Source organism: Neomonachus schauinslandi, chromosome 4 (genome assembly GCF_002201575.2).
Source record: "Neomonachus schauinslandi chromosome 4, ASM220157v2, whole genome shotgun sequence".
NCBI lineage: Eukaryota > Metazoa > Chordata > Mammalia > Carnivora > Phocidae > Neomonachus > Neomonachus schauinslandi.
In genome coordinates, this window is record NC_058406.1 from 91,303,318 (window position 1) to 91,321,591 (window position 18,274).

General features: G+C 41.8%; 1 protein-coding gene across 2 annotated transcripts; it reads left to right on the forward strand.

Annotated features, from left to right (window-relative positions):
* The first annotated feature begins 3,412 nt into the window (after positions 1 to 3,412).
* RBM15 (RNA binding motif protein 15) lies at positions 3,413 to 11,000 on the forward strand. 2 transcript variants are annotated; one of them, XM_021690113.1, is made up of 2 exons: positions 3,413 to 6,278; positions 10,328 to 11,000. In XM_021690113.1, the coding sequence occupies exons 1-2, from the start codon at positions 3,413 to 3,415 to the stop codon at positions 10,372 to 10,374; spliced, it is 2,913 nt and encodes a 970-aa protein (XP_021545788.1). In that variant the 3' UTR covers positions 10,375 to 11,000. The 2 variants fall into 2 exon arrangements, with proteins under 2 accessions (XP_021545788.1, XP_021545787.1); XM_021690112.1 differs by lacking the exon at positions 10,328 to 11,000 and adding an exon at positions 9,565 to 9,985 and having other exon boundaries at positions 3,413 to 6,279.
* The last annotated feature ends 7,274 nt before the right edge of the window (positions 11,001 to 18,274 follow it).

Consider the following 18,274-nt stretch of genomic DNA (forward strand, 5'->3'; position numbering starts at 1 on the left):
ATTTGATTGAAGACATACTGATACCTTTTAATTATGCAGTTTCTTCCATAACTTTTATTTTGCTTTTTCCTCTTAAATCTAAAACTGATTTTAAAGGATATGGAAAAAGCAATTCCTAGAGAAAGCTAGTTGTGGTCACTTTCCTGCTGGGCTGTGTCCTTGAGGGCCTTTGAATCAAAGCTTCAAAGGACCAACATTGACACCAGAATGGGCTATGGCAGCTTTTTCTCAACTCTATGTCTTGGGTTTTGACAAGGTATTCACAAGGCCAGATGAAACCTTGAACTGGACTCAACAACTCCACCACCAATGCCAGAAAAAGGGTTTAAAGTCCTGGCCTTCTAAACCATGGGTCACTTTTATCCTCTTTCAGCTCTCTTTAAAACACATGTGCAAACATAGGCTGATACGATCTCACTAAGCACCCTCATACTGTAAAGAACACAAAGGAAATGAAAACACTCATTTTGACTACAACATGGCCATATTATGTCATTATCCAATTCTGTTGTGGACATACACACAAACACACACATCAAGGTTATATTTTGGCTTTGTTACTAATAACAGAATCCAGGGCTTTTCTGTCTACCCATTCGACTTACCAGTCCTTGGCCACCAATCCCCTTAGGCAAGCTCTCCTGAGGCCGACAGCTGTGTGCAGTAGCTTCCATCAAGCTCCCTGGTATTTCAAATGCTAAGCCACTAAGCCTAGCAGAGCCTCAGGCACTGCTGCACAGACTGGTACCTGCTCCTTGAACTCTTTCCCTCCATTCTTGCGCTCCCTCAACCCCTGTCATGTTTGAGAAACTATGCTGATTTGGTCCTTACTTTTTCTTTGATCATTCAGTCACCTATGCAGGTCAGTTTAGGCCAAAAATAGTCATTCTGGAGCCTGATTTGGATTGGCTATTACATGAAGTAATCAGATAATGGCTTAACTTCAATTTTGTGTTGTATTTAATATAATCTTGAAACAGATTAAAATCCCTAACAATGTAAAGCCTTTTGTTTTATGCTTTTACAAATAATGTGTTGGTTGTTGTTGTCTTTATCTCCTAACATCCAGATTTTTATCTTTAAATATCATTTCTCACTAAAAGCAACCAGATCTCCTTGGAGAAACTGGCTGATTTCATGTCTGGGGCAGGAAATGTATCAGATAAGCCTGTAACAAAATAACAAAGGGGGAAGAGTGGGAAGAGAGTGTATAGGAAACAAGACTGACAGGAGTTGGTAATTGTTGAAATTGGGTGTTGGGTACACCGGAGTTCTTTATAGTATCCTACTTTTGCATTTTTTTTTCTTGTTAGTTTAAGGATTGCTAATTAAAAAAATGAAACAGTAATAGCATGCACATGGTAAAACAAGTTTCCTTTTAATAATGCAGAAAGATAAACAATGGAAAGTTGAGTTTCTCTCCCACCCAGACCCTCCACCCGCCTCTCAGGGTAATCTGAGTAACCATAACCAAAGTACTCTCAATGAAGTTCCTATGAATGTATTAACAAAAACACGTGCACCTACGCATATATATTATTTTTTAAAACCACAAGTGGTAGCATGTTATACACATTGTTCTATGCCTCATGAAGTTTTAATAGCTAGTCTTAATTCAGCGAGTAAGTCTACATACTACAGTGCCGCGGATTTTTATGCTTTTACCTATTAGGCTTCTTTCAAGCTTTGATCAAATCAAGAGATAAAATTCATATTCACCTTCCTCAAGATTATCTAGAAAGAGAAGGGTGGCTAAGGCAGGGCTAAACATGTTGCAGTCCTAATCATAACACAGCTTTCAAGTTTAGGTTTCAGTTTTGGGGACATTCGCATTACCTTGAAAAATGTTATGTTAAAATCTCATTCTCTCCTACATACTGGACTTGAAATAAGCGAGAGGAGAGGATCAACATAAGAACTCTCGTAACCTCTGCCAGGAGACCTGGGAGGACGGCAAAAAGCCTAATCGCTGTGATGAACTCACCACTTCCTTCACTTGCCAAAGAGCAGCACCTGCCACAAGTGCTTTATTTACCTTTATGAAAGTTGGGTTTTGACGCAGATGATGCCTGAAGGAGGCAAAGAGGTTCCTCTGGAGAGTCGGCAAGGCTGTGCTACTGGGTTCTTATACTAACCTGATGCTGGGAGGTACGAGAAGCCGCAGAAAAAACGCGACACGTCTGCATATGGAGCGTCAATTTGACTCGATTATTTAACGGGGAGGGGCATTACATATACAAAGCCAACGGACCTAGATCGCCAGATCTTGTACAAAATCCAAACGCACGCGGCTTCGCAACAGAAAACTGGGAGCGCAGAGACACGCGCGCGGGCGGCGGGGCCCGAGCGCCGGGTACCCGCCCCCTCCGGTTACGCGGGGTACTTGGGCTGGAGCGGGGAGCGCCAAGGAGAGCCAGGCCCCGGGCGAAGGCTGCAGCTCGACTGTGCTGCCTCCCGGCTGCGGGCCCCCGAGAGCCCCAGGTGTTAGTGGGACCGGCACTTGGCGAACTGGGAACCCGCGGCCACCCTGCCCCGCGGATCCCAGGGCCCCAGCTTTTACAGGCTGTTCTGAGGTCAGAGGGACTAAGATGGTGTCCGCTGGGAGCTCCCCGGGCCGCCTTCCTGAGGAATTCGCCCCGACAGCCCCTTGTCCCAGACAAGTAACTAAGTGGGCGGCCCAGAAGTTTCGGGTTCCAGGGGCCGAGGCACACCCAAGCACGCCGCAAGACCAAATAAATGTTTGAGGAGAGAACGCCGAAAGCGCGAGGAGGCGGAGCTAGCTCTGGGTCACCATCTCGCGACGTCTTAGTGACGTCGCACAGCAAGCGCGTGTTCTACTCTTTCACCTTCAGTCAGCCTTCTCAGTATACGAGCCTACCCCTTTAAGCGAATGATGGACAGTTATTTCAGCCTATCAACTTCCTTGTCAACATCCAATCAAATTTAAACTTCTTTGAGCCGCCGGAGGAGTTGGAAAAAGAGGTCGAAAAAGGGAGCGCTTTCTCTCTCGCGAGAGCGCTGTAACCGGACCTCTCAGAAAAAACGCCAGAACTGATGGCCCGACTTCCCAAATAGTGAGTTAAAGGACGGAGTCACAAACCAATGAAAGGAATGAAGAGGTGGGATCACTGCTTTTACCGCGCTAGAAGTACCGTTACAGGGCAGACTTTTTGTCCAATCAACGCCTCCAGAGTTTGGGTCAGGTGACCCTGGAGTGCGAGGGGCGGAGCCACAGCCTGGCGCGAGGAACCGTTAAGATGGACAACAAATATAACCAATGAGGTACTCAGACTAGGGCGTTGGGAACCCAATAACAGTGGTTGGGCGGGCGCCTTTCCGGAGCGCGGGGAGATGTAAAGATGGACAAATCGTTTTCCCAATGAGACTGTAGAAGAGACAAGCTAATTGACCAATGAGGACTGCGGGGCGGGATCCTTTACCGCGGCGGAGTCCAAGATGGCGGCGTGCGGTTCCGCTGTGTGAAACGAGCGCGGGGCGGCGGGTTAATCATCTCCGCGGAGACGACCTCCGACGACCCGCAACAATGAAGGGAAAAGAGCGCTCTCCAGTCAAGCCCAAACGCTCCCGTGGAGGTGAGGACTCGACTTCCCGCGGGGAGCGGAGCAAGAAGTTAGGGGGCTCTGGTGGCAGCAATGGGAGTAGCAGCGGAAAGACCGACAGCGGCGGCGGGTCGCGGCGCAGCCTTCATCTGGACAAGTCCAGCAGCCGAGGTGGCAGCCGCGAGTATGACACTGGTGGGGGCAGCTCCAGTAGCCGCTTGCATAGTTACAGCTCCCCAAGCACCAAAAATTCCTCGGGCGGGGGCGAGTCGCGCAGCAGCTCCCGGGGTGGAGGCGGGGAGTCACGTTCCTCTGGGGCCGCCTCCTCAGCTCCTGGCGGCGGGGACGGCGGGGAATACAAGACACTGAAGATAAGCGAGTTGGGGTCCCAGCTGAGTGACGAAGCGGTGGAGGACGGACTGTTTCACGAGTTCAAACGTTTCGGTGATGTAAGTGTCAAAATCAGTCATCTCTCGGGTTCTGGCAGCGGGGATGAGCGAGTAGCCTTTGTGAACTTCCGGCGGCCAGAGGACGCGCGGGCGGCCAAGCATGCCCGAGGCCGCCTAGTGCTCTATGACCGGCCTCTGAAGATAGAAGCTGTGTATGTGAGCCGGCGCCGCAGCCGCTCCCCTTTAGACAAAGATACTTACCCTCCGTCAGCCAGCGTGGTCGGGGCCTCTGTAGGTGGACACCGGCACCCCGCTGGAGGAGGTGGAGGCCAGAGATCACTTTCCCCTGGTGGTGCAGCCTTGGGATACAGAGACTACCGGTTGCAGCAGTTGGCTCTTGGCCGCCTGCCCCCTCCACCTCCACCACCATTGCCCCGTGAGCTGGAGAGAGAGCGAGACTACCCGTTCTATGAGAGAGTGCGCCCAGCATACAGTCTTGAGCCAAGGGTGGGAGCTGGAGCAGGTGCTGCTCCTTTCCGAGAAGTGGATGAGATCTCACCCGAGGATGATCAGCGAGCTAACCGGACGCTTTTCTTGGGCAACCTAGACATCACTGTGACAGAGAGTGATCTAAGAAGGGCTTTTGACCGCTTTGGAGTCATCACTGAGGTAGACATCAAGAGGCCTTCTCGGGGCCAGACCAGTACCTATGGCTTTCTCAAATTTGAGAACCTAGACATGTCTCACCGGGCCAAACTAGCAATGTCTGGCAAAATTATTATTCGGAATCCTATCAAAATTGGTTATGGTAAAGCTACGCCCACCACCCGCCTCTGGGTAGGTGGTCTGGGACCTTGGGTGCCTCTTGCTGCCCTGGCCCGAGAGTTTGACCGATTTGGCACCATTCGCACTATAGACTACCGCAAAGGTGATAGTTGGGCATATATCCAATATGAAAGCCTCGATGCAGCTCATGCTGCCTGGACCCATATGCGTGGCTTCCCACTTGGTGGCCCAGATCGTCGCCTTAGAGTAGACTTTGCAGATACAGAACATCGTTACCAGCAGCAATATCTGCAGCCTCTGCCCTTAACTCATTATGAGTTGGTGACAGATGCTTTTGGACATCGAGCACCTGACCCTTTGAGGGGTGCTCGGGATAGGACACCACCCTTACTGTACAGAGATCGTGACAGAGACCTTTATCCTGACTCTGACTGGGTGCCACCCCCGCCCCCAGTCCGTGAACGCAGCACTCGGACTGCAGCTACTGCTGTGCCTGCTTATGAGCCACTGGATAGCCTGGATCGCAGGCGAGATGGCTGGTCCTTGGACCGAGACAGAGGCGAGCGAGATCTACCCAGCAGCAGAGACCAGCCTAGGAAGCGAAGGCTGCCTGAGGAAAGTGGGGGCCGGCACCTGGATAGGTCCCCTGAGAGTGACCGTCCCCGAAAACGTCACTGTGCTCCTTCTCCCGACCGCAGCCCAGAGTTGAGCAGTAGCCGGGATCGCTACAACAGTGACAATGATCGATCTTCCCGTCTTCTTATCTTGGAAAGGCCCTCTCCAGTCAGAGACAGACGAGGTAGTTTGGAGAAGAGCCAGGGTGACAAGCGAGACCGTAAAAACTCTGCATCAGCTGAACGGGATAGGAAGCACCGGACAGCTGCTCCCACTGAGGGAAAAAGCCCTCTGAAAAAAGAAGACCGTTCTGATGGGAGTGCACCCAGCACCAGCACTGTTTCCTCGAAGCTAAAGTCCCCTTCCCAGAAACAGGACGGTGGGACAGCCCCCACAGCTGCAGCCTCTTCCAAACTCTGTTTGGCCTGGCAGGGCATGCTTCTATTGAAGAACAGCAACTTTCCTTCCAACATGCATCTGTTGCAGGGTGACCTCCAAGTGGCTAGTAGTCTTCTTGTGGAGGGCTCAACTGGAGGCAAAGTAGCCCAGCTCAAGATCACTCAGCGTCTTCGTTTGGACCAGCCCAAGTTGGATGAAGTAACTCGACGCATCAAAGTGGCAGGGCCCAATGGTTATGCCATTCTTCTGGCTGTGCCTGGAAGTTCTGACAGCAGGTCCTCCTCTTCTTCAGCCACGTCAGACACTGCCACCTCTACTCAGAGGCCACTTAGGAACCTTGTGTCCTATTTAAAGCAAAAGCAGGCCGCTGGGGTGATAAGCCTCCCTGTGGGGGGCAACAAAGACAAGGAAAACACCGGGGTCCTACATGCTTTCCCACCCTGTGAGTTCTCCCAGCAGTTCCTGGATTCCCCTGCCAAGGCACTGGCCAAATCTGAAGAAGATTACCTGGTCATGATCATTGTCCGTGGTGCGTCCTAAAGTCCATGTGTAACTTGTATTTACTACTTTGACATGGTTCCTGTTTTGTGATGTGTAATGGGATACAGCATCAGATGAAATTTTCTTTTGAATTAGTTTGTTTAGTTCTAGCTTTTTTCTTTTTTATATTTTTATAAACCTTTATAATAGAAGTCAGGACAGTTTAGCTATTATTTTAAGTGAAAGGGATGCCCTGAAGGTAGCAGGCAGATGGATTTATTTTAATTAGGAGTTCCTACTCCTATGAGTAACTTTTTTCCTCTTTTTCTTCAGTTTTTTTTTTTTCCTTTTTTAACCTTGAGCTTAAAAAAAAAAAAAATCCTCAGAGTAACAAACCCAAAATTTTTGAAAAGTCGGGTTTTGGAGAAGAGCCCACTGACTTTATAAAGATGATAATATACACCTAAAAATGGCTTGATTGGTATGTAGGTAAATAATTCCTGTACCAGAAATGTTATTTGTGTGGCTGAAATTTGATCAGGAATTTTAAAAGTACAAGCTGGTAAATTGTATAGCAATGTAATTATTTTAATCAGGTATTTGAGTATTTCTCTTAAGATACATGGTTTATTCCCGGAGAGTTTGCTTTAACATACACATTTTTTATCATTAGTTCTTAAGTTCTGTATCCCGTATATGCACTTTTGGTTTGTAGCTGTAACTGTTCAGTAAAAATTGAAGAGTAGGTTACAAACCATTTATGTCTTATGCTAGTATGCAAGAAGTGAGTAGGTGTTTTTAAAATCAGAATTCTTTGGTTAGTTATTGGTGTGTGGTGGTGTTTTTACTGACTTTCAGAGAGGTATAGCAGGTACAGGTCTAATTTAATTGTGCATATTTCAAAACTTAAGTGTTTTTCATCAAAGATGAGTTTTTTGTATCCATGCAAATTTCTGATTTCAATAATAGAAAGAAGAGTTGTCTGCAGGCTCGTAAGTCAGCTTTTGTTTTAGTGGGCATTAATCAGCCATATCTGGATTGCAGAAATTTTTAAAGTCATCGTGAAATGCCTTTGACATGCTCTTTTTAAATTTTGCCTGTATTTTTATTTTCATTTATAAACAGTAGCGATGACATTACATTATTGAAAATGTTGAATATCTTTGAAATTTTGTGTTTAACATATTCACTGGTGTCCAACCACAGAGAACTGAAATGTCAGTGTGGGAGAACCTCTTTTTGTTTTATTTCCCAAACACCTGGAATTAATACAGAATAATTTAACCCACCCGCACAGTTTTTTTCAAAGCTGAAGGTTATATCAATTCCTGGTTCTTAACAAGGGCTTTTGCTGCAAAACCGTAATGGATGATTTTCTTTTTTGTCTTGTTTCTTTGATCTGTCCCTCTGTCCTCACCCTTAGTTTCTCAGGTCATTAGTTAAGTATATTTCCCCCTTTGATTTTAAACACTGAGGACTTTAGCTAAGGCCCTTGATATTTAATTATGATTAGAAACTCTACGACCTTTTGGATCATGGTCATGTTTCTATTCTGTGAAAGTGACTTATAGAAAGCCTGGCAGAACTCAACTGTTTTCTTTCTGTTATCAAAGCTGGTAGTTTTGAAATAGCACCAATAATAACCCAGGGAAATGTCATGTAATTTTTTTATTTTCCGTTATGACAGGTGTCTAATGCATGTCAGCATGAAATCCTCAACACTGCTGTGTCATCCTTTTTGGTTTTCACCATGCATTTATAAATTTTCTTTTTAAGTTGGGAGGAGTTTGTGGGTTTTTTGTTTGTTTTTTAAACTGGAAAAACTAGCTATTTTGACAGAAGGAAGGTACTAGGCTGTGAGCACAAAGGTCCTTGGTGTGCCTGTAGAGAGAATATCTGAAACCCTACAAGTAAGACTTGGTGCTTTTGCTTTTAAAAAGCTTTGCTTGGCACGCTAATATGGAGGAGACACTGTTCAGAAACTAATGCAGGTTTGCAGTCTGTGTATACATGGGGTCAAAGTACAGTTGGGCTAGATACATTTTTCCAGTTTAAATAATCTCACTAACCATTAACTTTTGAATATCTTTTGATAAGGCTGGACAAATGATTTTGCTCTTTTAAAGAGTGAAGTCCACAACATTTAATTTTACTCTAATCCAAAGTGTGGTTTTTCCCATTTTCCTTTTTTTCTTTTCTTTTTCTTTTTTTTAAGTTGATGTGACAACTTACCGAAGAGTACTGTGGTTTTTGCTCCATGTTTGTTTGTTTGACTCTTTATCTGACATGGCGGCTTTTGTTAGATCTGCGCAATTTGTGCTTCCGTGTTTCTGAAACAATGGCTTGATACCATTTCTAAATGTATGTATTAGAAATAACTAATTATGTTTAGTTTGGTGCTTACCTACAGAGTGCCATCGTTCAGATGAATCTCTTATTTGTGTTGCCCATTCTGTTGTGCAGGTTCATAATACTGTTAAACTATCTACTTAAGCCTTCAGGATGGAATGAAAGCAAGAGTCTAAAGCTATCTGGTTCTAATTCTCATTAGCCAGAATTTCATAATTTCAATATTGGATGTTCTTTATAACAACCACTTGTTTCTTTTACTTTAAAAAAAATACTCGTTTAGCTAAATTGATTTTTCTGGAACTCTGTTGAAAGGAATGCAAAGAAAATTTCTTCAGTATATCATTTAATGACTTATTAAGTATTACTGGGGAAAAACATCAAGCTAATTAACACTTAGATCACAACTTCAAAGTTTATGGAAAGTTAAGCAATCATTCGGCTCCTAGCCAATTTTTTAAATATTATTTTGTTGGTTGTAACCGGGATTCCTATAGTTTTCCACACAAAAATTTAAATTCCTGGTTTAACATGTATACTTGGACTCTGTAGCTAGAGTTTTCCCTTTAAGGATTACATCTTAAAATGTCCATCCTCTGGCTGGTATAAGCTTTTTGTCACATTTTGAAGGTAACATACTCTGGCCCTTAATTCATTTAGATCATTTGAGATACAGTAGGAAAAGTGAGGTGTGTGTGTGTTGCTTTCAGAGTCAAACACTGTTTAGGTTTATTTAAAAATTTTATGAGCAGGTTTTCACTGACAGTATTTGTTTTTTAAAATTTGAAATCCACGTTCTTTAGACCATGAAAGTGCTCGTTATGCAGGTACAGCTTAAACTTCAGTTTGGGTTCATATAGGAACCATTCACCAAAAACTCTGTGGTAACAGAATTAGGAAATCCTCTTGAGGAGAGGGCCTTAATGACCTTTATGTGAAATGTTTTGGAGAGAATTTCTGGACTTTTTTTCTCTCTCTGCTACGGTGTTTGGTTTTGAGATGGCAGTTAGGTATGAGAACAAGAAGAGAAGTGGAGCAGACCCTGTTAACATTCTGGTCATAATGATGTCCCTAAAGGGAGAAAATGATTTCAGGTAACCACAGCGAACTGTCTAGCTAAATAAAAAGGTTTCTATGTTTGATTTAAACAGTTGAAAAGTAAAAGTCCTAAAATGTTCTTTGGCTGTTTAGCAATTGTTCTTAATGAGTTTTTTTAAAAGAACAGCTGCTGTCTTTGGTAACACAGATGAAGGTGGATTTTTAAATGGCTTCGTATCTTGACCCCTTTCTACAACGGAATAGTTCTGGATTGTTCCATATAAATTATGGAATGAAACCAGAGAGGGTAAAAGTTTGACTAAACTCCACCTTTTTTTAGTTTCATTTTTTAAGTTATATTTAGAATATATTGATCATAAATGGATTATAAACTTTCTTTTTTCTGAAAATTTTTGACATGTTTTACTCAGTTACATGAGTATAAAGGGTATTTTCAGTCCTGTAATCTTTGCTTAATTGCAGTCCTTAAAAAAATCCACCCTTTTGTTTTACTTGTTATTTGTCTATTCATACAGTAAATTCATTCAAGGTATGTGCCAGTGGGTATTATTGGTGCTTTTTGAAGTCAAGCTGGACTATCCAGGAAGGTCTTGTTAATGTTATGTTCATCTATAATGGCATAGGGGAAATATATATATTTTTAATATTGTAAACATTTGTACTGAATAACCTTTTTTTCCCCCCCGCAAGCAAAACTGGTGAACTGCGGATTGAAGATATGGAATTCAAAGCTCTAATGGACCTTTTTGAAGAGAAGTTGTGGCTTATGTGGAGTTTACATGGGCCTCTTGATGGAAGAAAGCTAATCTGTTTAGTATTTGTGCATTTTACTAAAATGGCAGCTTAAAGTTGTGTATCTGCTATTGTGATGCCAATGCCGGTGTTTTAAGTGGAAAAAAAATGACCTCTTGCTTTGTGCTGTGTACACAAGATTTCTGGAAAAGTAAAGAAAAACCCTTTTTATGGCTCACACAGCTTAAAAGTAGCTGTCACTCAAACGTGCGCTCACAGTTGAGCTGCTTTTGTTTTATTCTAAATAAATTGTTTCTTTTGAGGAAAATGTTTTTCTGCCTGGAAGTGAATTGACGGCAAACCTTTGACCCCTTTGTTTGCAGCCGAGGGGGTACTTGCTGCTGCTCAGATCTTGTATGTCTTGAGCAAGAAGCAGGGAGACCATCATTTTGACTATCACGGTGTGTCAATTCTGAAGGATCACTAGTGTTACTGTGACCCCCTTTGTTTGCAGCGAAGGGGATCCTTTGCTTCTCAGTCCTCAACTTGATGAGGAAATGGTGCTGTTTGCTGGCACGCAAGAAGCCGGGGCAAGCACCGTAAGCCTCACCACAGTGCACGAGTCGGGGGCTTTGCTGGTTTGAAGAGCCGGAGTTGCTGAAATTTAAGTTTTGATTTATTTTGTTCACCCATCACGTTTGGCCTTAGTTTCATTTTTAATTTGAAGAAAAGTTTGAAATTGCTTTATCTTGCACTTAACATTTGCACCAAATTGCCAAAAGAAGGAGAAATGCTCCGTTTGCTTTTTAAATGTTAATGATGATGTTAATAAAGCCTTTCCTGACACATTTGAGGAGCTCCTCCATCTCCAGGGGCTTCTTACCAGAGTTATGCAGTGATGGGTTTAGTTCTGAATGGATGAAGAGTTCCTGAGAGCTAGCGTTTGTAATTAGAACCGTTACTTGGTATCTGTGCCTTATTTGACCTGTGGTTCCACATGCCTTGGATGTGCATGCACCGTGACGGTTTCATAGGTACGAACGCACACTCAGGCCCAGTCACTTCGGTTGGTAGTACAGATTGTGAGGAAAAAATGGAGGCATCCTTAAAGAGGAGAAAGTGTTTGCCTTTAGTTCCTGCGTTATCCTGTACAGGGCTCCTGAGCTTTGGAAGCTGTTCCCAGTACAGGAGAACAACTCCCCTGTTTGCAGCAGGAGACTTCGGTGCACAGTGACAACGCTGCAATTCAAGAGGAAGCCAGCAGTGCTGCCACCAGTGGCTTCAGACACCATTGTCGTTTGCCAGTTTTAAACGTAACTAGTTGCAGACGAAGACCACCTTGAAATGCAGGCTTGTTGGGCTTGTTTTGAATTTTAACCTCGGATGGAAGAGCCCTAGTGCTGTCTGTCTCCATGCGGGATGATGCTTACTTAGGCAACAGGTGATTATCAACCAAGGATGCCACGGTTATGCTCTGCAAGGTGGTGTTCCAGTGGCAAACAGCTGTATAAACTCTTGTAAACAGGTAAGAGGGTTTTTAGAGGTCAAAAATGCATTTGATTAACAGGGTGAGGGCTATTACTGGTTGGGGTATTGTTTCTCTGATTGAAAGTCTTTAGGCGCTCTGCTGCCATGACTAGCTTCCTCTCCTCACCAAAGTGTTGTGTTTGTAAAAGTCTAGGCCTGAACTTTTGTTGTACTTCGTGTTTATATGTATATATTTTTTTAGTTTACTTTAACTCGCGGAAAAATTTTTTTATTGTGGGAGCCAAAAGTATTAAAATCCTGGTTATGGGTTTGGGATTTACAGCCTGATGTCCTTTAAAGTTTTGACATTTTCCATTAACCGTGGCCTTCACCCTCTGTGGTGATTTAATGGTACTGGAAGAACTTACTACTGTAAAATGTTGCCATTACGAACGCTGATTCTAAACCTCTGGGTTAGTATATAGCACAAAAAGTACCGTCAGACTGGGAATGATAGATAATTTAGCCAAAATGGTTAGTTTTCTTCTTGGCTTACAAAGAGATTGAATTATCAAAATAGGCAACTATAGTTTTAGGGACGTAAATAGGCAATGTTACGAGAAATCTAGCTTTTGTCTGCGCTCGCCATTTTCATTGTCCATTTAGTCCTACCAGCCTTCTGAGCCCTTCCAATCCCTCTCCCCTCCCCCCAAATTAATCAGGTATGAGGCTTTGGCAACTTAATATAAGCATGGCTTTTTTAGTGTATGATACAGCTAGGTTTCCTTTAAGTGGGGTTGAAATGTTGAATTTTTCTTTTTCACAAAATTCTGGTTTTTCATCTCTTTCGAAAGGGGAAAAGTGAAGTGCAGTGGCTGTTTTTGTTTTTCAGTTTGTCATTGTGTGACTGACAAGTTTTTAAAAGCTCTGCTTATCAGTTGGCTGTCACCTAAAACTGCTAGATGATCTCACCTACATTTCTTCAAACGTATTGTACCTGTTGGGAATGTCAATTTCCAATGTATTTTCTTTCTCTGGCTAGTCCACACTGAAAGCCCATTAAGTAGTTTTTCCAACTAGTAAGCAAGTATTTTAAATCACTATAATGATTTAAGGAAGATTATGTGACACTCTACATATTTCCACATGTTTGGTATCTTTCTAAGGTCTCAGGTTTCATCTCCAGAACAAGAGGAAAAGGTTGCGAATAGAACATTTATTTATTTGTATATGAAACGATATCATGCAAAATGGAAGGGTACTCAGCATGACAATCTTTTGAAACTACTCATGAAATCATTTTATTTCTAGCTACACCATGAAGGAAAAATTCTTAATTGGGTTGAGTGTTAGATCTAGACTTCTGGTTTTATAAATTGGGACCTGCCTTTTTGAATTCTTTGTTTGGTTTCTCAGTATCTTTCGTATGGTCTAAATTTAGGATTCTGCTATAAAGGAAATTATTCCAAGAACACCTCTGAATTGACTTGTGCTCATTTTGAAAAGCCAGGCTGTGGGTATTAAAATTGAAAATAGGGAGTACCCTGATTTTAGTAATACAACTTAGATTTTATAAATTGCCACTTCTGTAGCTTAAGTCACGTTGTTTACAAGCTGTTTATCTGAGGCAGTAAATTTAATGCTTATGGCTGGTTGCAGCATCTATTTTTCTTTTTACAATGGGTTATCTGATTATGGCTTATCTGACCACCACTTCCATCTCCCTCCGGTTCCCTAAGCAATTTATTGAATGACAAAATTCCTTCAACCTCACACAAGATTGTCCTTAGCAGCCAAGAAGAGATTTTGAACTTGAGGTCAAATTACTTAACATGCTTCTACTCAAATGCTGTAACATTAAGCTTTCAGGTAGAGTTTCTGTATAATCATTTGAATGCTGACTGTATCTTAAGAAGTAAGGTGCTGAGCATATAGATGAAAGTATCAGTCTCTACACATCTCAGCAACTTATACTGTAATTGGGGAAACTCGATATAAACAAGTAAATGGTTAAATATCAGGGGAAAAGTTCACAGTTTAAGACAATTACAAGAGGGATGTCATAGGCCAGTTTTTGATTAATTGCTAATGAATTTTTACAGGTGATACAGGTCTATGAGTATATGAGCTTAAAGGTTCCTTTAGGCTGGGATAGTCAAGAAAGACTACAAAGTAATGTGTTAGGTGGAGAAGGATGTGGAATGATGAGGGAGATTGGGATTGAGATGTTGGGCAGGCAAGCATGAATAATAAAACAGCTTGTTGATCAGTGGAAAAGTTGAGCAGGCTGAAGCCTGGAAAACTTGTAAAATGGTCAGGTCAACAGAAATAGGGAGGGAATCCTGAAAGGCAAGGCGGTTTGAGGAAGGTGGGAAGTGAGGATGCATAATCAGTTTGAGGCAGGTTGACAGAAAGCGATGATACTAATAATAGCAATCATTTATTAAAAATACCCATTTTAGGCCAAGCATTCTGCCAGGGCCTATGCATACATTGTCTCAGCTAGGTTTCACTACAGACCATAATCTGACAGCTAGAATTGATAGAGCCAGGGTTCTGACCAGGCCTTTGTTCCAGCTAGAGTTCTTGGTTGCTGTACTGTCCTACCTCACTACTTTTTTCTGGAGGCTGGGATGGGATAAAGCTGCAAACTTGAGAAAATGTCTGGGCAGTGGGTTTCAAACTATGGAGTGTATCACCATTTGTGGTTTTTGGGAAACATGCAGGCCTTTGGCTCCCACCCCACGCATTCTGGGATTTGTTAGGGCTGGCATGGCCCAGGAGTCTTTGTTCTTCTACGAGCTTCCCCAGTAATTCTGATGTAGTCTGTGGTGATTGGCCACATGTTGAGCATCACTGGCCCACAGAGAGTATAGTGCTGAAGTGTAAACTTGGGGTTATGTCATATATACGGCATGGGAAGGGGAGATGGTGTGGAAAAGAATCCCAAGGAGAAGAGCCAGAGTAGTAGTGTTCTGTCTCTGAGGCTGAGAGGAGGTATTTCCAGAAGATAAATTCAAAGCTGTTACAGAGACAAGCAGAATGAAACTGCAAGTGCCATGGAACTTATCACTTAAAATCGTCAGTTAAACAGTAACTGTTTTATAGTCGTGTAATTATTTTTCCAGGGAATTCAGTCAGGCTTAGTATGTGATTTTTGCCTTATAACAGTCTGTAAGAAGGGCCACTCTTTAAAAAATTTATAAAATGCTAAAGGGATACCAGAAAAGTTTTGTGAGTTTGGCTAGGGGATATACAGCCAGGAACTGATTGGGATATCCTTGAGGTTTCGGATGTTAATCTAAAAATAATGTGACTGTAGTCTATTTTAAATTAAAATGAAAGCGATTCTAGGATTATGTATATGTGTATGTACATGAACAAGTTGTTTTTTGTGAATGAACCGGCACCTATATATACTACCTCTTAAGCAGGTTACTGATAGGATTGAGGCAGAATGGAATTATAAAGTTGAGTGTATCTTTGACTTCTAAATGGTTGAAGGATTTCTTGTTTTGGATTATCTAACCTGGGTTTGTCTTCAGTTAGTGTGGAATTAATTCATTCTTCAAATATTTATTTATTTATTTATTAAAAATTTTATTTATTTATTTGACAGAGAGAGACATAGTGAGAGAGGGAACACAAGCAGGAGGAGTGGGAGAGGGAGAAGCAGGCTTCCCGTGGAGCAGGGAGCCCGATGTGGGGCTGGAGCCTGATGCGGGGCTCGATCCCAGGACCCTGGGATCATGACCTGAGCTGGAAGGCAGACGCTTAACGACTGAGGCACCCAGGTGCCCCCATTCTTCAAATATTTAGATATCTGTATGTACCAGGAATTATTCTAGATCTTGGGAGTATATTGGTGAAGAAAACAAATTTCTCTTTTCTCATGGAGCTGACATTCTCATGGAAGAAGGGAGATAGTGAACTGTAAGGGCCAGTTGCCAAGGACAAATGCTGAATGCAATAGAAAGCCACTGAAAGTTTTAAGGAGGTGGAGTGCTGTGATTTGATCAAGATTTGACTACCTGTCTCAGGAAAGTAACACAAATTTCCTTCAGCTATTCCCAAGATGTAGAATAATGCCTGGCATATAATAGGTACCCAAATATTTGAAGAATTAATTAGCTACACTAATTGAAGACAGACACAATATAAGTAATTCAAAATAGGAAATCTTTCAGCTGTTGACAAGTCAAAGATAGTATTTCCTCCAAAGATATGTTAGCATTTCAGATTCACTGTAAGACTGAAAATGTTCTTGTTCAGAGATCAGCGGTATTCTTTTATTTAAATAACCATAGTAGAGATTGTATTTCTTCTTCAGGCTCAAAGTTGCTGGCCACCCTGAGATTTCAAAGCAGTCTTCCTCCTAGTATATCCCTATTTCCTCAACATGTCATTTCTTATTCTTTCTGTTTTCAGGCCACGGTCAGGAGAGCTTCCACTATATAGTCATATACAGTTTCTGCTACATTAGCTTCTACGTTAGCATCACCTGAGGAACTTTTTAGTGCCAGTACCTGGAAATCACTCTCTCAGATTCATTTAAATTGATCTAGGTGGAGTGGGACTTTGCCAAGGCCCCGGTATTATTTTTTTGTTTTAAGTGCCCCAGATGATTCTCATGTGTAGCCAGGGTTGAGAACCATTGCTCTAGAAACAGACCTTAAACAGACTCACAAACACACAGAATCAACCTCTTAAGCACTGTTTGAAAATCAAAACCAAAAACGTTCAGAGTACAGTATATATGTTGCTTAGTCTTCCAGAAGCCTTAACCCTTTAAAGTGTGGACCTCAGACCAGCAGCATTACCATCATTTGAAAACTTGTTAGAAGTATAGAATTACAGGGTCTCACCCTGACCCATTGCGTGGGATGAGATCCCCAGGTAATTTTTATGTACTTTAAAGTTTAAGAAGCAATGCTTAAGATGTAGATACATAAATATTCTTTATGCTAAAAATGGGATGATTAGAATCTTATTTCTCATGGGTAAGATTTTCCAATTTGTTCATTAGTATGTGACATTTACTTTAAAGCATTTAGAAAATATTTTCATCAAGAAAAGTAGGAACAAAGAGTTCTTAGGTAGTGAGCTTCTGGTGACCAGAAAATTACTAGAGGTCTCTGTCACCAAGACGGGGAGGGGTTGCTGTTGCCTGTCTTGGTTGGTTCTTGCTTATTTTGTTATGCTTCTGTCTTTTTCCTCTCCTTCCTATTCTCTTCTGGTCCACTCTTTTCCTTGTGAGATAAAACATGTTATTTTTTACAGACGTGGGTGAGGATAGTTGAGACACTATTTGCTGATAGCTGCCCCATACTTGAGAAAATTTGGTAGAGGTAGGTTTAGATCTCTACGGGGATGGATATAGACAGGATTGAGGTGTAGGTTTGAATTGCTTTAATTTTTAATTGTAATATGATAGTAACTTCATAAATAAACTGCTTTTCCTCACATAGCAACAAGAATCAAGCATCTAATTCATATTAATCAGTGACAAATAACATAATAAATATTAAGATTTCATATATTAAAGGGAATGGTCTGGTATGAATGTTCAGGGAATACTCTAAATTGCAGTATATCAATTTAGATACAGAAATCATTTATACTGTAAATTTTTATGATAAATGATTCTAAAAAACATTCACCAAATAATCCTGTTGATCTCAAATGAAGAAATGCAGCAAGATTATTCACATTCCATAATGTTTTAATTTTTAAATTGGCATATGTGCTTTGGAGGCATTTTTCATCTAGCACAGCAATGTCACCTTCTCCAGCAAACTTCTCTAGGGTTCATTTCTGATTTATAGATTTCTCCTGAGACCTGAGATGTTTGTTTTTAGTGGAGACTTACTACCTGTATCATCATTTATCTCTCCTGACAAACTTCATTTATGAAGTTTACCCTCTGTGATGTTATAATCTTACTGAAAATACATTTCACAAAAAAGAATGAATTCATCCAACTTTTAAGGTTTGATGGTTGACGATACTTTATTTCTGTGATACATGAGTGGTTTTTCTCTTCAGTGTGTGGGTGTAAAGGTATTTTGAACCTTCAAAGACACCTTTTCTTCAATTTGCTGCTTCTTAAGTTTAGAGATATCTAAAGCTCTAATAAAATGTTTTTAATGTGTATGGTATTGATCAACCTCCTCCACTTTTTTTAATAGCCTTTTTTTAAAGGAGGGAGCATATTTAAGTATAATAATTGGTTAAACATCTTTTTTTTCCTCCTGGGTTTCTTTTTAGGAACTACTGACAATCAAAAACCTATAGCCGACTTTGGGATATGACTTTACTATTCAGCAACTAAAAGATGAGTTCTAATTGGCAGACTTCTGGCACTGGCACTTGTCCTCCTGTTTCTATAAAAACTGGGTTGGAAGTCAGAGCTGCACAAAGGGAAAGGGTAAGTTTCTT